At 44.8% G+C, this 15438-nt stretch overlaps 1 protein-coding gene and 2 pseudogenes across 1 annotated transcript; 2 read left to right on the top strand and 1 right to left on the bottom strand.

Moving 5' to 3' along the window:
* The window catches only part of LOC110306565 (mRNA export factor GLE1-like), a 101056-nt pseudogene extending 86124 nt beyond the window's left edge, over window positions 1-14932 (top strand).
* Window positions 615-3304, bottom strand: LOC110306564 (RNA exonuclease 1 homolog pseudogene; annotated as a pseudogene).
* On the top strand, window positions 10794-11255 carry LOC147001308 (eukaryotic translation initiation factor 1A-like). The gene has a single exon (XM_085830157.1). The coding sequence runs from the start codon at window positions 10821-10823 to the stop codon at window positions 11253-11255; it is 435 nt and encodes a 144-aa protein (XP_085686283.1). The 5' UTR covers window positions 10794-10820.
* Window positions 14933-15438: the final 506 nt, after the last annotated feature.

Here is a 15438-nt window from a genome sequence, read left to right on the forward strand (position 1 = left end):
CCTGCAGGATGATAACCCAGAGGCCCTGTAAGACCAGGTCAAAAGGCTGGCTTGGCTCTGAGGTTGGAGAGACCTGACTGGCTGGGGTGAGTTCTGGAAGTTATCCCACAAGGCAGGGCAAATATTCAGGCCCATGGGACTGACTATGAGGGGTCCGGCCCCTGGATCCCAGCAGCCCTAGTGTTGGACCCCTCAAATGAGGAGGAGATGTGCAGGTTAGCAGGTTTAAATTAAAAATTAATAAAAATAATAGTGTAAAATAAAAAGAGATAACCCTTGTGTCAAACCATGCGGGCTTGTCCTGTTGTCTGCTTTATATACAAAGGAACAGAAGGCAGAGTCCACTGTCTGGAGCAGTGGACTGGGGTAGGAGTAGGGGTGCCTAAATGGGGCACAGAGGATAGGCCAACTCTGCCCTGGGCTGCAGCAGGCTCCATGGGACAGGACTGGGGGAGGAGGTGGTGACATGTTGGACAGGTGTGGAGTTCAACTGAGGGTTGGTCTCAGCCCCACCTCTAGGCCCTCACTGCAGACCTGAAGCAAAAGCTCTGGAGGCAAGTGGTCAGCAGTCACTTTTTATTGAATAAATTGAAAAGAGGCCAAGGGCATCTGGGCTAAGGGATTCCGGCTAAGGACAGCAAGGGTTGGAAGAAGGGGGATGGTATGGTACTGTTGGGTGGGAGTCTTGGCTTGGTCTTGGCATCTTCTCGGATCTTCCAGATGACAAGCTGCATACAGGCACTGGCATCCTCACTGGAGCTGTGCCCATTCACATTGTCTTGGATGACCTGTCTGAGGTAGTCAGCCATGAGGTTCTGTAGGGAGCGCTTATAGGGCAGGCCCTGGTGATGTGGGAACAGCACAGGTGTGTCTACCACAGTGCAGTGGATGACCTTGAGAGCCAGCAGGTCGCTCTCCAGGCTGTGTCCAATGAGGATGGTGTCTGCACTGAACATGCTCAGCAAGACAGCCTGCACGTCCCGCAGCGTGATGCTTGTGTCCACAAGGTCGGCCTCTGTCACCCCCGAGAACCTGGTGTTGTAGTCGACAACTTCATTGTCAGGCTTGACAAAGGTATCATACATGACCTGCAGGTCTGTGTCCACGACTGTGACTCGGGTCACCTCCAGGCCATATGTAGTGTAGGACATCTCACAGTCGAGAGCAAAGACCCCTGCATGGGCTACTTTGGGCAGCTCCTTCTGGAAGGTGCGCACAAAACCCTCCAGGTTCTCTGTCCGGCCATCGCGCACATGTTGCTTGGCGACCTGACAGCCTACAGAGCCAACCAAAGCTGAGCAGCACACATACTGGGACTCCCAGCCCTCTGCCACTCATTTTTAAGCTGCAGCCTCCCCCAGTGGTAGTAACACTCTGCACTGCGCACACAGAGGCCCGCAGAGTACACAGGGAACTCAATGCCACAGCGATGGCAAATTCTGCAGGAGGGGTCCTTGGGCTTCTTCTCCTTGGCAGTGAAGATGACTGCAGCCCCTGGACGCTCTTGGTGGGGGAAGGGGTAGCCATTCTCCTTCAGCTGCTCCTGAGTGAGTAAGTACTGCCTAAGGTGGCTGTACAGGGCAGATCCTGCAGAGGCACTGGGTATCAGTGCTCTCAGCTCCTCTACCTGCTGGCTGCTGGGGCTGTTCAGTGAGAAGCTGGTTTTAGCTGCCAATTTGCCCCCCAGTACAACCTCATGGGACACAACCCTGCGGCCACTGGCTTTGCTGAGGTTGACCATGGTGTTGGGGGCCAGCCCCCTTAGCTTCTTAAGGGTGTTCACGGCCACATTCAGGTATATGTTCTTGCTGGGACTGAGGTCATATGCCACCTTTTCCTCGGTCAGGGCCTTCTCAATGGCCTCCTGTTTGGACGTATAGAACTTGAGAAACTCCTCAATGAACAGGTGGAGATAACCTTGGCAGACCACAGTGGGGACCTTGCCGCCAAATTCTTTTGGGATGACGGGCTTCTTTAGACTCTGGAGTGATGGGCTGTGGACGATGCATTTGGGGGTGATGGTGGTTGTGATCTTAGATGCCATCCCTGACAGCGTGGGTGTCTTCAGTGGCTGACTGCCAGGTTTGGGACTGTGGGAAACCTGGCTGCTGCTGGCAGGGAGCACCCTCTTGGAACCTGTGAGGGCAGCAGCCAGTCAGGAGTTGGGTATGTGAACAATCCTCCTCTTCTCCCCTGGCACTGAGATGTGCACAGAGGAAAGCCCCTCAGTTGGCCCTGGGGTGGCCTGTAGCCAACTGGCCAACTCCCTCAGTGCTTGCTGTGCTCGAAGGTACCACACCTTCTGAGCAGTTGGGGGCTGTGCCGCAGGAGCCACGGGGGTCTTCTTTGGGGCCTCTGCCCCCTTGCCTGGCTTGCAAAGGTGTGAGACCTTCCTCTTCTGCCCTGGGAATGAAGTGGTCAGGCCCGCATGCATCTTTTCCTCAGCCTTCTCCTTGGGTGGCTGCTGGGTCAGCCAGTCCTTGTCTTCCATCTTCACCCTGGTGGACTCAGTGAAGATCTGCAGGCACTCCTCCATAGGGTCCACATGGAAGCCCACCTTCTGCTCCAGAGCCAAGTAGTCCACATCCTCCTCTGCACACTGGCTGGCTCCTGAGGACAGCAAGAAGGAGGAGGAGGAGGAGGAGGAGGAGAATGGGGAGGGCGTTGCAGGGGGCACAGGTTGTGAGGCCTTGAGACAAATGGGAAACTTTATCTCTTCCAGCCCCAGGCTGGAGTTGGAGTCTGATTCTGAGTCTGAGCTCATGCTGGGCAGGGTCGGGGGCCAGACCTGGGGTGCTCCCACTCCCAGTCCTGAGTCCTTCTCCTTGCTCTCAGCCCCAAATAGCTCTGTGTGTCTCAGGTTCCGTTTTTTGAGCTTAGGGGTGTCTTGGGGGGCTCCTTTATTCAGGGAGCGGGCCTTGTGTTCCACCAACTTGCCCGAAGGCATCTTCCTTGCACTGCCACCTTTCCAGGTCAGTGGTGCACCAGGACCATGCCTAGAGTCCTGGGGCCCCGTGTTGGAAGTGCGGCCTAGCCCCCCTTTCCCTGGGCTGGCCACTGTGGTCACAGAGGATGACTTTTTCTTGGTTCCTTTAGGCCCCTGGGCCTTGCCCCTGGGGCTACTAGCAGGCAGCTTCTTGTCTGCACAAACCTTTTCCTTCCCTCTGGGCCTGGCTGGGTCTTCCTCTGTCTTTCTTTTTTCTTTCTTGCAGACCTTGCCCTTGTGGCAGAGGCTAGCTGGGGTCCCAGTTTTCTTCTTTTTGGTTTTACTCTCCGTGGGTGCACCAGCATCTTGAGAGGCCATGGTTGGGGACTCCGGAACTCCTCCTCTCACTTGCCCTGGAGGCTTCTGCACGTGCTTTTTGGACTTCACCTCTGCTGTCTTGCCCTGAGGGCTAGAAATAATTTTTTTTTATCAAATTTCTGCACACAACATTGGATAGTATAGCTTAATTAAAATTTCATCTTATCTTTCCAAGGGATGTTGTTTTATATAAAAAAGAGCAGTCTAAGATTTCATAAAACACTTAGTAGATTCAGATACCATTTGAATAGTTTAAAGAAGTTTAGAGTACCCAAGATTATAAGGTTACTTGTATTGATCATGCCTTTAATATATCACTAGAACATGCACAAATATGCACTGCTGCAGTCTGAATGGACATAGTCGGAATATGACAAAAACAATTTCAGTGCTAGAGAGATTGCTCAGCATTTGAAAGCACTGACCATTCTTCAGAGGTCCTGAGTTCAATTCCCAGTAACCACATGGTGGCTCACAACTATTTGCAATGGGTTCTGATGCAATCTTCTGGTTGGTGTGTGGGAAGACAGCTAGCATATTCTCATAAAAGTAAATAACTCTTACAAAAATGTTTCTCCAGTTCTCAGAATGAATGAAAGCTTGAAGAAGCCACAGGTTTTGTTACTTAGATCCACGTTGGGACACAAAATAACACAGGAAACCAGTTGACATAGAAACATATGACAGTTACATGAAGTCCAGTGAAAACAGAGGAGCAAAGGCCAACCAGAAAGTTCATCTCCATCTCCTTAAGATGTGACAAAGGCTTAGTAACAAACCAACCATCCAAAATAGGCCAAAACAAATTAACAATAACAACAACATCCCCAGAAACACCACTGAGTTCATTTTCTGTTGGCCATCTCCTTCTGGGTATGGGACTTCCCCTTAAGAGTGGTTCTGTACATAGTGAGACCCCCTTGGAGAAAACCACCTTTTCCTTTGGGAGCAGTTACTAGAGATAGTGTCTGGAACCAAACCAGGTCCTCTGCAAGAATAGCCAATGCTCTGAACAACTGAGCTGTTTCTCCAGCCCATATCTGCTAGTTTTTACAAATGAAATTTAAAAGCATACAAATGAAAGCTAACTGAAAGCTTGGGATCCCCAAGCCCAGCCTTTTTGAGACTTTACTTTGCTATGGTGAGCACAGGACACACACAGCACCCCTGGTATTTTTCTTGTGTGCATCCATTTCAAATTCTACCTTTCCCCTCATAGTCCTATTAACCTATATCATAGTGCCTGAAGAAGACTCAAATATTGGCTACCTCTATCACTTAGCATAATTCACTCTTACTTTTCTGGACCAAGGCTAGGACCACACTAGTAAACATCATCTGTTGGTTCCAGTTTCATTTCTGTGGCTGTTGTTAAAATACTCGGAAGAAACACAATTTCCGGGAGGAGGGGCTTATCTGGCTTACAATTCCAGGTTACAACCCACCAAGGGATGTCAAGGCAGATAGTGAAATCCCAAAAGCAAGAGGGATGTGCTTTCTTGCAGAGGAGGAAGTAAGCAAGGAAGGAAGGAAGGAAGGAAGGAAGGAAGGAAGGAAGGAAGGAAGGAAGGAAGGAAGGAAGGAGGTAAGCTGGCAGGGAAGGCAACTCATGAAAGACCCCAGCTTTTGAGCAGCCAAGTCACCAAGGAAGCCCACAAGAGGTTCTAGCCATGGTTGTGGCTAGGTTACCTCTGCTCCCTAGCTTAAACTATCCTCGAAGAAAAATGGAAAATGTATGTTCTCCCAGAACATTCAACAACCAGGACCCGAATCCATGACCTACCTGGTATGTACCATCTTCTTTGAAGGAGGACAAAGAGACATTAGAAAGATGATTCTTTTTTTCTAAGTGTATTAGTCAGGGTTCTCTAGAGTCACAGAATTTATGGATAGTCTGTATATAGTAAAAGAATTTATTGATGACTTACAGTACGCAGCCCAATTCCCAACAATGGTTCAGTCACAGCTGTGAATTGAAGTACAAGGATCTAGCAGTTACTCAGTTTCACACAGCAAGCAGGCGAAGGAGTAAGAGCCAGATTCCCTTCTTCCAATGTCCTTATATTGTCTCCAGCAGAAAGTGTAGCCCAGATTAAAGGTGTGTTCCACCACACCTTTAATCCCAGACAAAAGGTGTAGCCCAGATTAAAGGTGTGTTCCTTAAACTCAGAGATTTAATCTTCTGGAATCCATAGCCACTATGGCTCAAGATCTCCATACCAAGATCCAGATCAGAAACTTCTATCTCCCAGCCTCCAGATTAGGGTCACTGGTGAGCCTTCCAATTCTGGATTGTAGTTCATTCCAAATATAGTCAAGTTGACAACCAGGAATAGCCACTACACTAAGATAGGGTTTTTCTGTGTATTTGAGGCTGTCCTGGAACTCTTTCTACAGAATATATTGGCTTGAATCAGATATCTGCTTGCCTCTGTCTCCCAAGGCAAAGGCAGCAAGATGAGACTACCTTGTCTCATCCTGGGCAGAGCTTAAGTAAATATACATGTCCCCAAAGCACTGCCTCCACAATGACACACCTCTAATCCAACAAGGCCACACCTCCCATTAGTACCACACCCTAATCCAAGCATAATTCAATCACCACACCAAACAAACTAACAAAGGACACTTCTTACTGCATACTGGTTTTCTATGGTAATGAGAGACAAAAGATGTTACTAAGGACAAGGTTAAAATTACGAATGTGGGAAATCAGAAAGGCATAGACCAAAACATGGGATGTAGGATTGAAAGAAAGGGATGGATATGTGTTCTTACAGTCAAGTCTCATTTTCCACACATGCATATCATAGGGGGTGCTTGTTCCATGATAATCCCTCATTGTCCTATGGTTATATAGAGAACAGCAATCTTACTACAATTCAACTAAGAGATTAGCTCTGTAAAACTGATTGGGTGGGTGACAGTGGGTAAAGGCTCTTGCTGCCATACTTGACTGCCTGAGTACAGTCTCAGATAGATGGAGAAGACATGTTTGTTCTCTGACCTTCACTAGCACATTGTGGTAGTTTTACACAGACACAGACACACATACAGACACAGACACACACACATGCACACACACACAAACTCACATACACAGTGATACACTAAGTGTAACAAAACCTTAATTTATATAGGTGTTTTGACTGCATGTACATCTGTAACAATGTAAATGCCTGATGCTGAAAGAGGCTATAACTGGGCATTTGATTCACTGGGTACTAGAGTAGCAGATATTTCTGAGCCACCATCTAAGTGTTGGGAATTAGTGCTCTTTACTGGTCCCTTCAACCTAATAACATTTACTGGTAAATGACTGATCACAGGCAATGCTTTCCTTTAGACCAGTTAAGAGCAATAATTCCCACCACCCACATGGTTGCAGACAGGCATGTGCTACTCTAGTACCCAGGGGGTCCAATGCCCTCTTTTAGCCTCCTTGGTCACCAAGTATGCATGTGGTTACAGATGGACATACAGACAAAACGCATAATAAAAGTATAAAATAAGATTTGTTACATGTAGTGCATGAGTGTGTGGGTGTTTGTTTTTGTGTGTGAGTGTGTGTGTGTGTAAAAGTACCACAACACCTGTGTGAAGGTCAGAGAACAACATGAAAGATTCTGATTTCTCCATCTATCTGAGACTGTACTCAGGCAGTCAAGCATGGCAGCAAGAGCCTTTACCCACTGTGACACCCAATCAGTTTTACAGAGCTGCTCTCTTAGTTGTGTTGTAATAGAATTGCTGTTCTCTGTATAACCATAGGACAATAAAGGATCATCATGATACAAGCATCCCATATGATATGCATGTGTGAAAATGAGACTTGACTGAAGAACACATATCCATCCTTTTTTAAAAAAAGATTAATTAATTTATTTATTTTATGTATATGAGTACACTGTAGTTGTACAGATCATTTTGAGCCATCATGTGTTTGCTGGGAATATGAATTCAGGACCTCTGATCTCTCTGCCTTGGCCTTCCTAACTGCAGTCAGATTTATTTATTATTAAATCTTCATTATTAAATCTAAGTGTCCTTAGCTGGGCATGGTGGCGCATGCCTTTAATCCCAGCATCTGGGAAGCAGAGGCAGGTGGATTTCTGAGTTCGAGGCCAGCCTGGTGTACAACGTGAGCTCCAGGACAGCCAGGGCTATACAGAGAAACCCTGTCTCAAAAAACCAAAAAAAAAAAAAAAAAAAAAAAAGTTCTCTTGTCCCCAAATCTTCAACAGCATGTTCTTTTCCTTATGATAACCATGCTGATTGGAGTGACATAGCATTTCAGCATAGCTTAATATACCACAAAGACATCTGCATATTTATGTTTATTTCAGCACTGCCCACAGCAGCCAAGTTATAGAATCACTCTGGATGCCTATCAAGAGATAGAGATATAAAGATATTGTATATATGCATAGTGGAGTTTGGACATCAAGAGTGAAGTTGTGTTGATTGCCATCAGAGATCATAGAAAACAAAATAAACCAAACTCAGAAGAACAACAACAACAAAAAATCTAAGTACCAGGCTGGTCAGTGGTGGTGCACGCCTTTAATCCCAGCACTTGGGAGGCAGAGGCATGCAGATTTCTGAGTTTGAGGCCAGCCTGGTTTACAAAGTGTGTTCCAGGACAGCAGGGCTACACAGAGAAACCCTATCTCAGAAAAAAAGAAAAAAAAAAAAAGAAGAAGAAGAAAAGAAAAAAATCTAAGTACAAAAGCTGTCTTGAGAGGTCCTAGATGAGGGCATCATATCTCTTTATGGATGGTTATGAGCCTCCATGTGATTTCTAGGATTTGAACTTAGGACCCTCGAAGAGTATTCAGTGCTCTTCTATCCAGCCCCATCTCTTTCTTTCAATCCTTTGTCCCAGATTTTTGTCTATGCATTTCTGATTTCCTACATTCATTATTTTAAAATTGTCCTCAGTGATCTCATTTGTCTCTCATTACCATAGAAAACCAGTATGTGGTAAGACTTGTGCTTTTGTTTGTTTGTATGGTGTGGTGATTGAATTATGCTTGAAGCAGGGTATGGTACTATCTGGAGGTGTGGCCTTGTTGGATTAAAGGTGCATCACTGTGTAGGCGGGGCTATGGAAAAGAGAATATATACTCAAGCTCTGCCCAGGATGAGACACAGTAGTCTTTCTTGCTGCCTTTGACGTGGGATGCAGAAGCAAGCAGATATCTGATCTAGGCCAACCTGGTCTGGAGAAAGAGTTCTAGGAAGCCCGCACTACACAGAAAAGCCCTATCTCAGATAGGAATAATCGTCTTTCTTGTGTCTTAGTACTCCTTCAGAGAAGATGGAGCTCCCCAGGTAGGTTGTTGGCTCGGGTCCTGGTTATGGAATGGTTTGAGAGTACATACATTTCCATTTTTCTACTTGGAAAGTTCAAGCTTGGGTGCAGAGGTAACCTTGCCACAACCATGGCTAGAACCTCTTCTGTGCTTTCTTGGAGACTAGGCTGCTTAGAAACTGGAGTCTTTCATGAGGTGCCTTGCCTGCCAGCTTACCTCCCTCCTTCCTTCTCTGCAAGAAAGCAAGTCCCTCTTGCTTTTGATTGTGTGTGGGATTTTACTAGCTGCCTTGACATCCCTTGGTGTGTTTTAACCTGGAATTGTAAAACAGAGAAGTCCCTCCTCCTGGAAATTGTGTTTTGCTGGAGTATTTTAACAACAGCCACAGAAATGAAACTGGAACCAACAGATGATGTTTACTAGTGTGGTCCTAGCCTTGGTCCAGAAAAGTAAGAGTGAGTTATGCTAAGTGTTAGAGGTAGCCAATATTTGAGTCTTCTTCAGGCACTATGATATAGGTTAATAGGACTATGAGGGGAAAGGTAGAATTTGAAATGGATGCACACAAGGGGTGCAGTGGGTATCTTGTGCTCACCATAGCAATGGCCAAAGTAAAGTCTCAAAAAGGCTGGGCTTGGGGATCCCAAGCTTTCAGTTAGCTTTCATTTGTATGTTTTTAAATGTCATTTGTAAAAACTAGCAGATATGGGCTGGAGAAACAGCTCAGTTGTTCAGAGCATTGGCTGTTCTTGCAGAGGACCTGGTTTGGTTCCAGACACTATCTCTAGTAACTGCTCCCAAAGGGAAAGTTAGTTTTCTCCAAGGGGGTCTCACTATGTACAAAACCACTCTTAAGGGGAAGTCCCATACCCAGAAGGAGATGGCCAACAGGAAATGAACTCAGTAGTGTTTCTGAGAATGTTGTTAGTTATTTCCTACTCTAGCTACTTGGTTTGTTACTAACACTTCTTACATCTTAAGAAGATGGAGATGAACTTTCTGGTTGGTCTTTGCTTTTCTGTTTTCACTGGATGCACCAGGACTTCGTGCAACTGTCATATGTTTCTATGGCAATTGCTTTCATGCCTTATTTTGTGTCCCAAAGTAGAACTAAGTAACAAAACCTGTGGCTTCTTCAAGTTTTCATTTTGTGAACTGAAAAAAAATTTTTTTAAGAGTTATTTATTGGGCTGATGAGATGGCTCAGCGGGTAAGGGCACTGATTGCTCTTCTGAAGGTCCTGAGTTCAAATCCCAGCAACCACATTGTGGCTCACAACCACCTATAATGAGATCTGACACCCTCTTCTGGTGTGTCTGAAGTCAGCTACAGTGAACTTATGTATAATAATAAATAAATCTTAAAAAAGAGTTATTTATTTTTATGAGCATACTCTAGCTGTCTTCATACACAGCAACCAGAAGATTGCATCTGAACCCACTGCAAATGTTTGTAAGCCACCATTCGGTTGTTGAGATTTGAATTCAGGACCTCTGGAAGAACAGTCAGTGAATTCAAGCACTGTACAATTTCTCCAGCCTTTAAATAGTGTTTATTATGTTTTGAGCACGTCTACTCAAAGTGCAGTGTTGCATATATGTGAGTGTTCTACTGATCTATTAAAGGCCGGAGAAACACAAATGATGTTGTAATTCTTGGGTACTCTAAACTTTAAAAATCTATTAAAATGGTATCTGAGTCTATTGAGTGTTTTATGAAATCTTAGCCTGCTCTTTATTCTATAGAACATGATTCCTTGGAATGATGAGATGAAATTTTTTGTTAAGTGGTATAATTGAATGTTGTGTGCAGAAATTTTGATAAAAAATTCTTTCTCAAATAGATTTCAAAGCAAAACTAATTTAATTTTTTTGTTGTTGTTGTTAAAATGTCAAGGCTGGGCCTGGAAGAGTAAAGTGGATCTGCTGCATTTGTCACTACTAGGGTTGACGACACCTTCCTGAGCACCAGGCCAGAAGCCTGAGAATTATTTTGCAGTTATCAGAAGACAGAACTCTGGAACACTGTTGACTGCCTGTGGATCTTCTATACTTACACTGTTGCTTTCAGATCTACCACTGTGAGATACTTCCTGGCACCCATCCTAAGACTGTAGTAGCTCTTGGAACTGAGTCACAGCCACTGTCAGCCACTGTCTGCCAGGATTCCCTCACCCGACTGCTGTGGTTGCCTTTTCCATCATGCCAAAGAATAAAGGCAAAGGAGGCAAAAACAGGCGCAGAGGTAAAAATGAAAATGAATCTGAGAAAAGAGAGTTGGTGTTTAAAGAACATGGGCAAGAGTATGCTCAGGTGACCAAAATGCTGGGATGTGGACGGTTGGAAGCAATGTGTTTTGATGGTGTAAGGAGGCTGTGCCACATAAGAGGGAAGTTGAGAAAAAAGGTTTGGATAAATACCTCAGACATTATATTGATTGGTCTACGAGACTATCAAGATAACAAAGCTGATGTAATCTTAAAGTACAATCCAGATGAAGCAAGAAGTCTGAAGGCCTATGGAGAACTTCCAGAACATGCCAAAATCAATGAAGCGGACACATTTGGTCCTGGGGATGATGATGAAATCGTGTTTGATGATATTGGAGATGATGAAGAAGACATTGATGACATCTAATCTAATCTAAGCATGCTATATTCCAATGATGATATTCGAGATGATGATGAAGACATTGATGACAGCTAACCTGACCTAAGCATGCTACCTTCCAAGTTCTCTGAAGATAGCTCAACACAATTGGCATCTTGACCTTCAGCTGTTAAGTAAATCTTCATTTGGCATGCATGTGGCTTGTTAATGCAAATTGATAAATTTTAGTTTTTGAAGTATTATATTTTTTTTAAAAACCAAAGATGTTGATTATCTTAAGTGACAAGTTAACACTTTGTACTTAACGGTATAATTGAATTTAGGGCACAGCAGTGTGCATTGTTAAGAGACTGCCATTCCAGCCGGGCAGTGGTGGCACACGCCTTTAATCCCAGCACTTGGGAGGCAGAGGCAGGCGGATATCTGAGTTCAACCTGATCTACAGAGTGAGTTCCAGGACAGCCAGGGCTTCACAGAAAAACCCTGTCTCATAAACGAGAGAGAGAGAGAGAGAGAGAGAGAGAGAGAGAGAGAGAGAGAGAGAGAGAGAGAGAGAGAGAGAGAGAGAGATCCTGCTATTCCATTTGTGACCCTTCATTTCTGGCATGTGAGTGTGTGGTGTCAGCAGTTTTGCCAGGTGGCCATCCTGGGCTGAAGTAAGTCCTAGTCCAGCACACCTGCTTCAGGCCTTTATATTCTAAGCATCTGGCTGCATTTGAGACTTCTCAGCCGACTTACAGATGTGTGTGTCTGCACTTGGAGTCAGACAAAATATAGCTATTTTTGTATTAATGGAGCCATGCCATTTTATACATTCATGTTCTATACATTCACTTTATCCTTTAAGTTGTTGTCACACATAAGTTGTTGCATCTTACAGTGCAGGTTTTAAATTACATGGGTAGCAATTTTGAGTTTTAAAAATTAGTAATTGCAGAAATTAAGTACTTAGACGGGATATTGCATTATCTTGACTTTAAAAATATAATAGTTGACAATGTTTACATATGATTTCACTTTTCTAAGGCATACCCCCAAAAAGAATGAAAATAAAAAAGAGAAGTCAATGTCTTCTGATTTTGGAAAAAAGAAATTTTCAAAGAAGGTAGTTGTTAATAGGATATAAAATATTCTATACTTTGTAAAGTAAGTCCTTTGTGTTAAGCTGTTTTCAAGAAGTTAGCTTCTGTATTGCCGTTTTGGAAAACGAATTACTGTGTATTGATTAAAGTTAGTTACATAATTGTACAAGCTAAGTTGTCCTTAAACTAAGCTTAGGTTAAAAGAAAAGGAGCCACAGAGTAATGAAAATGTGGTTCCTGTTTTCTGAATGGAGGAGTTAAGAAACAGAGACATATTAAAAACCTGTTGGTTTAAAAACAGTTTTTCTTTTTAATATGTTCATTATATCTCTGGTATATAACAAAAATAAGTGACTACATGATTTCTGGAAAGAAAAAAAAAAGATCAATGCAGTCCTATGGTCTCTGCTAGGAAACCAGGAGGGCACTCCCCAACTCCAGCAAAGACTGCTTGTACTACAACCATTAGTGGCTACCAAGATGTTTTGGAAGAATGCAGCCCTCTTCCCAAACTATCTTTTTATTTTGCATGGGTGATAGATCACATCCTACCCAACACCGCAGGGCACATGCAAGAGAATGCTCATTCCTTTGAAAACTCACGATCCTTTGGATCTGCTTCAGGCCTATAGTAATCCTCACCACTAAATTCTCTGGTCAGAAGTACCCCACAACCCCCCTCACCCTCAACACCATATGGAACCCAGAGCACACATGAGTCCCCATAAACAAAACCCATTGCACTTCAGTCCTTTCTTGTGATCAAAGTGGAAGGTTGCATACAGTTTTCTAATTGGCATTCAGAATGAGAGGAACAGAGGTCCTGAGGCAGTGGCAGGAGGAACAAGAGGGGAAGAAGGTGCAAGGCCTCTCAGATGGCATCTGAAGAGCTAAAGAGGTTTGAGAAGCTGAGGCAGCTGAGTTTGCATAAGGAGTTCTAGGACTTAGAGCAAGTGATGGAGAAGAGTAGCAGAGAAGCCCTGGGCCATCAGGAGACTTGAATGCTGAGCTGCATCTCTCCAGAGCCAAGATTCTCAACCTAAAGCTTGGAGAGGGAGAGCAGCAGCAGCAGCAGCACCATGTGAAGCAAGCAGAGCAGGAGCAGCCTAGGAAGGAGGAAGGCCAGGTCCATCTGCTAAGCCTGTACCCCCTGCAAGAGGAGGTCCTTCAGCTCAACCAGCAGGTAGATGGATGCCTCCAGTCAGCACATAGACCTGCTGAATGTTGACCTGGTGCAATCCAGACCCAGGGAAACCAGCTGTGTGTCCTTATCTTGAGAATCATTCTTAACACCTTGAAGAATGGCTATCGCATAGCAGAGAACCAAGCGGAGGCTGACCTGGCCCTGCAGGAAATGCAGGACCTCCTCTTGAATTTGGAGCAGGAGATCACCAAGTCTCTGAAATGAAGAAGAAGGATGAGGAGTACTTCCTGGCCAAATGTCAGGAGTCACAGGTGTAGCAGGGGCGAGGGGCTCCTGCCCAGATCTCTGTCCCTCAGCCCAAGCCCAGCAGGTTCACACAATGAAGACTGGCAGGGGAAGGTACAAGGTAGTAAGATGCCATGGTGCCAGCAACTTCAGAATGCTTCTACCAAATGTTTGTTGGTCTTAGAGGACCTGACCAGCAGCAAGGGAATTCAGACAACAAAGATAAGTATGGACTTGCAGAAGTCAGCCACCACCATAGTGAGCCAGATCTTTCAGCATCCCAGGTTCAAAGCTGAAAGAGCTCTTTGATAAGATCCATAGCCTGCTCTCTGGAAAGCCTGCTTGTCCAATCTGGCAGGCATTCCATGTCCCTCACTCTTAACACTAAGGGACTTGATTTTGTGCAGTATATACTGGCAGAGAAATCTGTGAAACAAGAGGAGGAGGAGTGGCCTCTCACCATGCAGCGGCATTCCCCATTGCAGTGGTGGCAACTGGTGTCTGGCTGCTCCACCCCAAAGTGGGAGACCTCATTCTTGCTCACCTCTAGGAGAAGCATCCATACTCCATTCCTTTCTACCCAGCTTTCAAGGAAGGGATGGCTTTGGAGGATTCTCAAGGGATACTTAGCTACCAAGTGATGGATTCCAAGGTTGAACAAGAGGACAACTTTCTAAAAGCCCTGTCTGGGATGATCCATTTCTATGCTGCCAACAGCCAGCTCCAGTGTTCCTATAGAAAGCATCAGGAGGCTCATTCTCATGGCTTAAGTGATAGCTGGCACATATCTGAAACATGGAGCCTCTCTCAGATGTGACGTCCACTCTCCTGTTTGACTTCTTGGAGTTGTGTGGGAACGCACTCATGAAGCAGTACCAGGTCCAGTTCTGGAAGATCATGCTTCTCATCCCAGAGGACGACTTGCCCAGAATGAAGTCATCACGAGGTCAGGATTGATGGGCTCTTTCATATGGCTCAAGCAGTTCTTGGAGAAATGTCTGCAATGCAGGGAGATTTCTGTCCCCAGAGGCTTTCTGATGTTTTTGGCTTTTCTCCTTTTGTTGGCCTTGATACCTTTCATCAAACTGTGTGGCAGGAGGGGCAACAATAAAGCAACTGAGACAGTGGGTTTGGTAGAATCTTGTCAGATTGAAGAATTCATCGGTGTGTTTTTATATATCTGTACCCTGTGAATGAGGCTTTAAGGGCTGGATAGATGGCTCAGTGGTTAAGAGCATTAACTGTTCATCCAGAGGTCCTGAGTTCAATTCTTAGCAACTGGAGGATGGTTCACAACAATCTGTAATGGGATCTGATGCACTCTTCTTGTGTGTGTCTGAAGATAGCTGCAGTGTACTCATTGAAATATAAATAAATAACTCTTAAAAAAGGTTTTTTGTTTGTTTGTTTTTTGAGATAGGGTTTCTCTGTGTAGCCCTGGGTGTCCTGGAACTAACTCTGTAGACCAGGTTGGTCTTGAACTCAGAAATCAGCCTGCCTATGCCTCCCGAGTGCTGGGATAAAAGGCATGTGCCACCATGCCTGGCTTTTTTTTTTTTAAGATTTATTTATTTAGTATATATAAGTACACTGTAGCTATCCTCAGATACTCCAGAAGAGGGCATCAGATTTTGTTATAGATGGTTGTGAGCCACCATGTGGTTGCTGAGATTTGAACTCAGGACCTTTGGAAGAGCAA

This window comes from Mus caroli, unplaced genomic scaffold (genome assembly GCF_978045245.1).
Source record: "Mus caroli unplaced genomic scaffold, Mus_caroli_1 scaffold_14, whole genome shotgun sequence".
Classification (NCBI taxonomy): Eukaryota; Metazoa; Chordata; class Mammalia; order Rodentia; family Muridae; genus Mus; species Mus caroli.

What these genes read in the sequence shown, in the direction of transcription:
- LOC147001308 (XM_085830157.1), top strand. Translation starts at nt 10,821, where the DNA reads ATGCCAAAGAATAAAGGCAAAGGAGGCAAAAACAGGCGCAGAGGTAAA.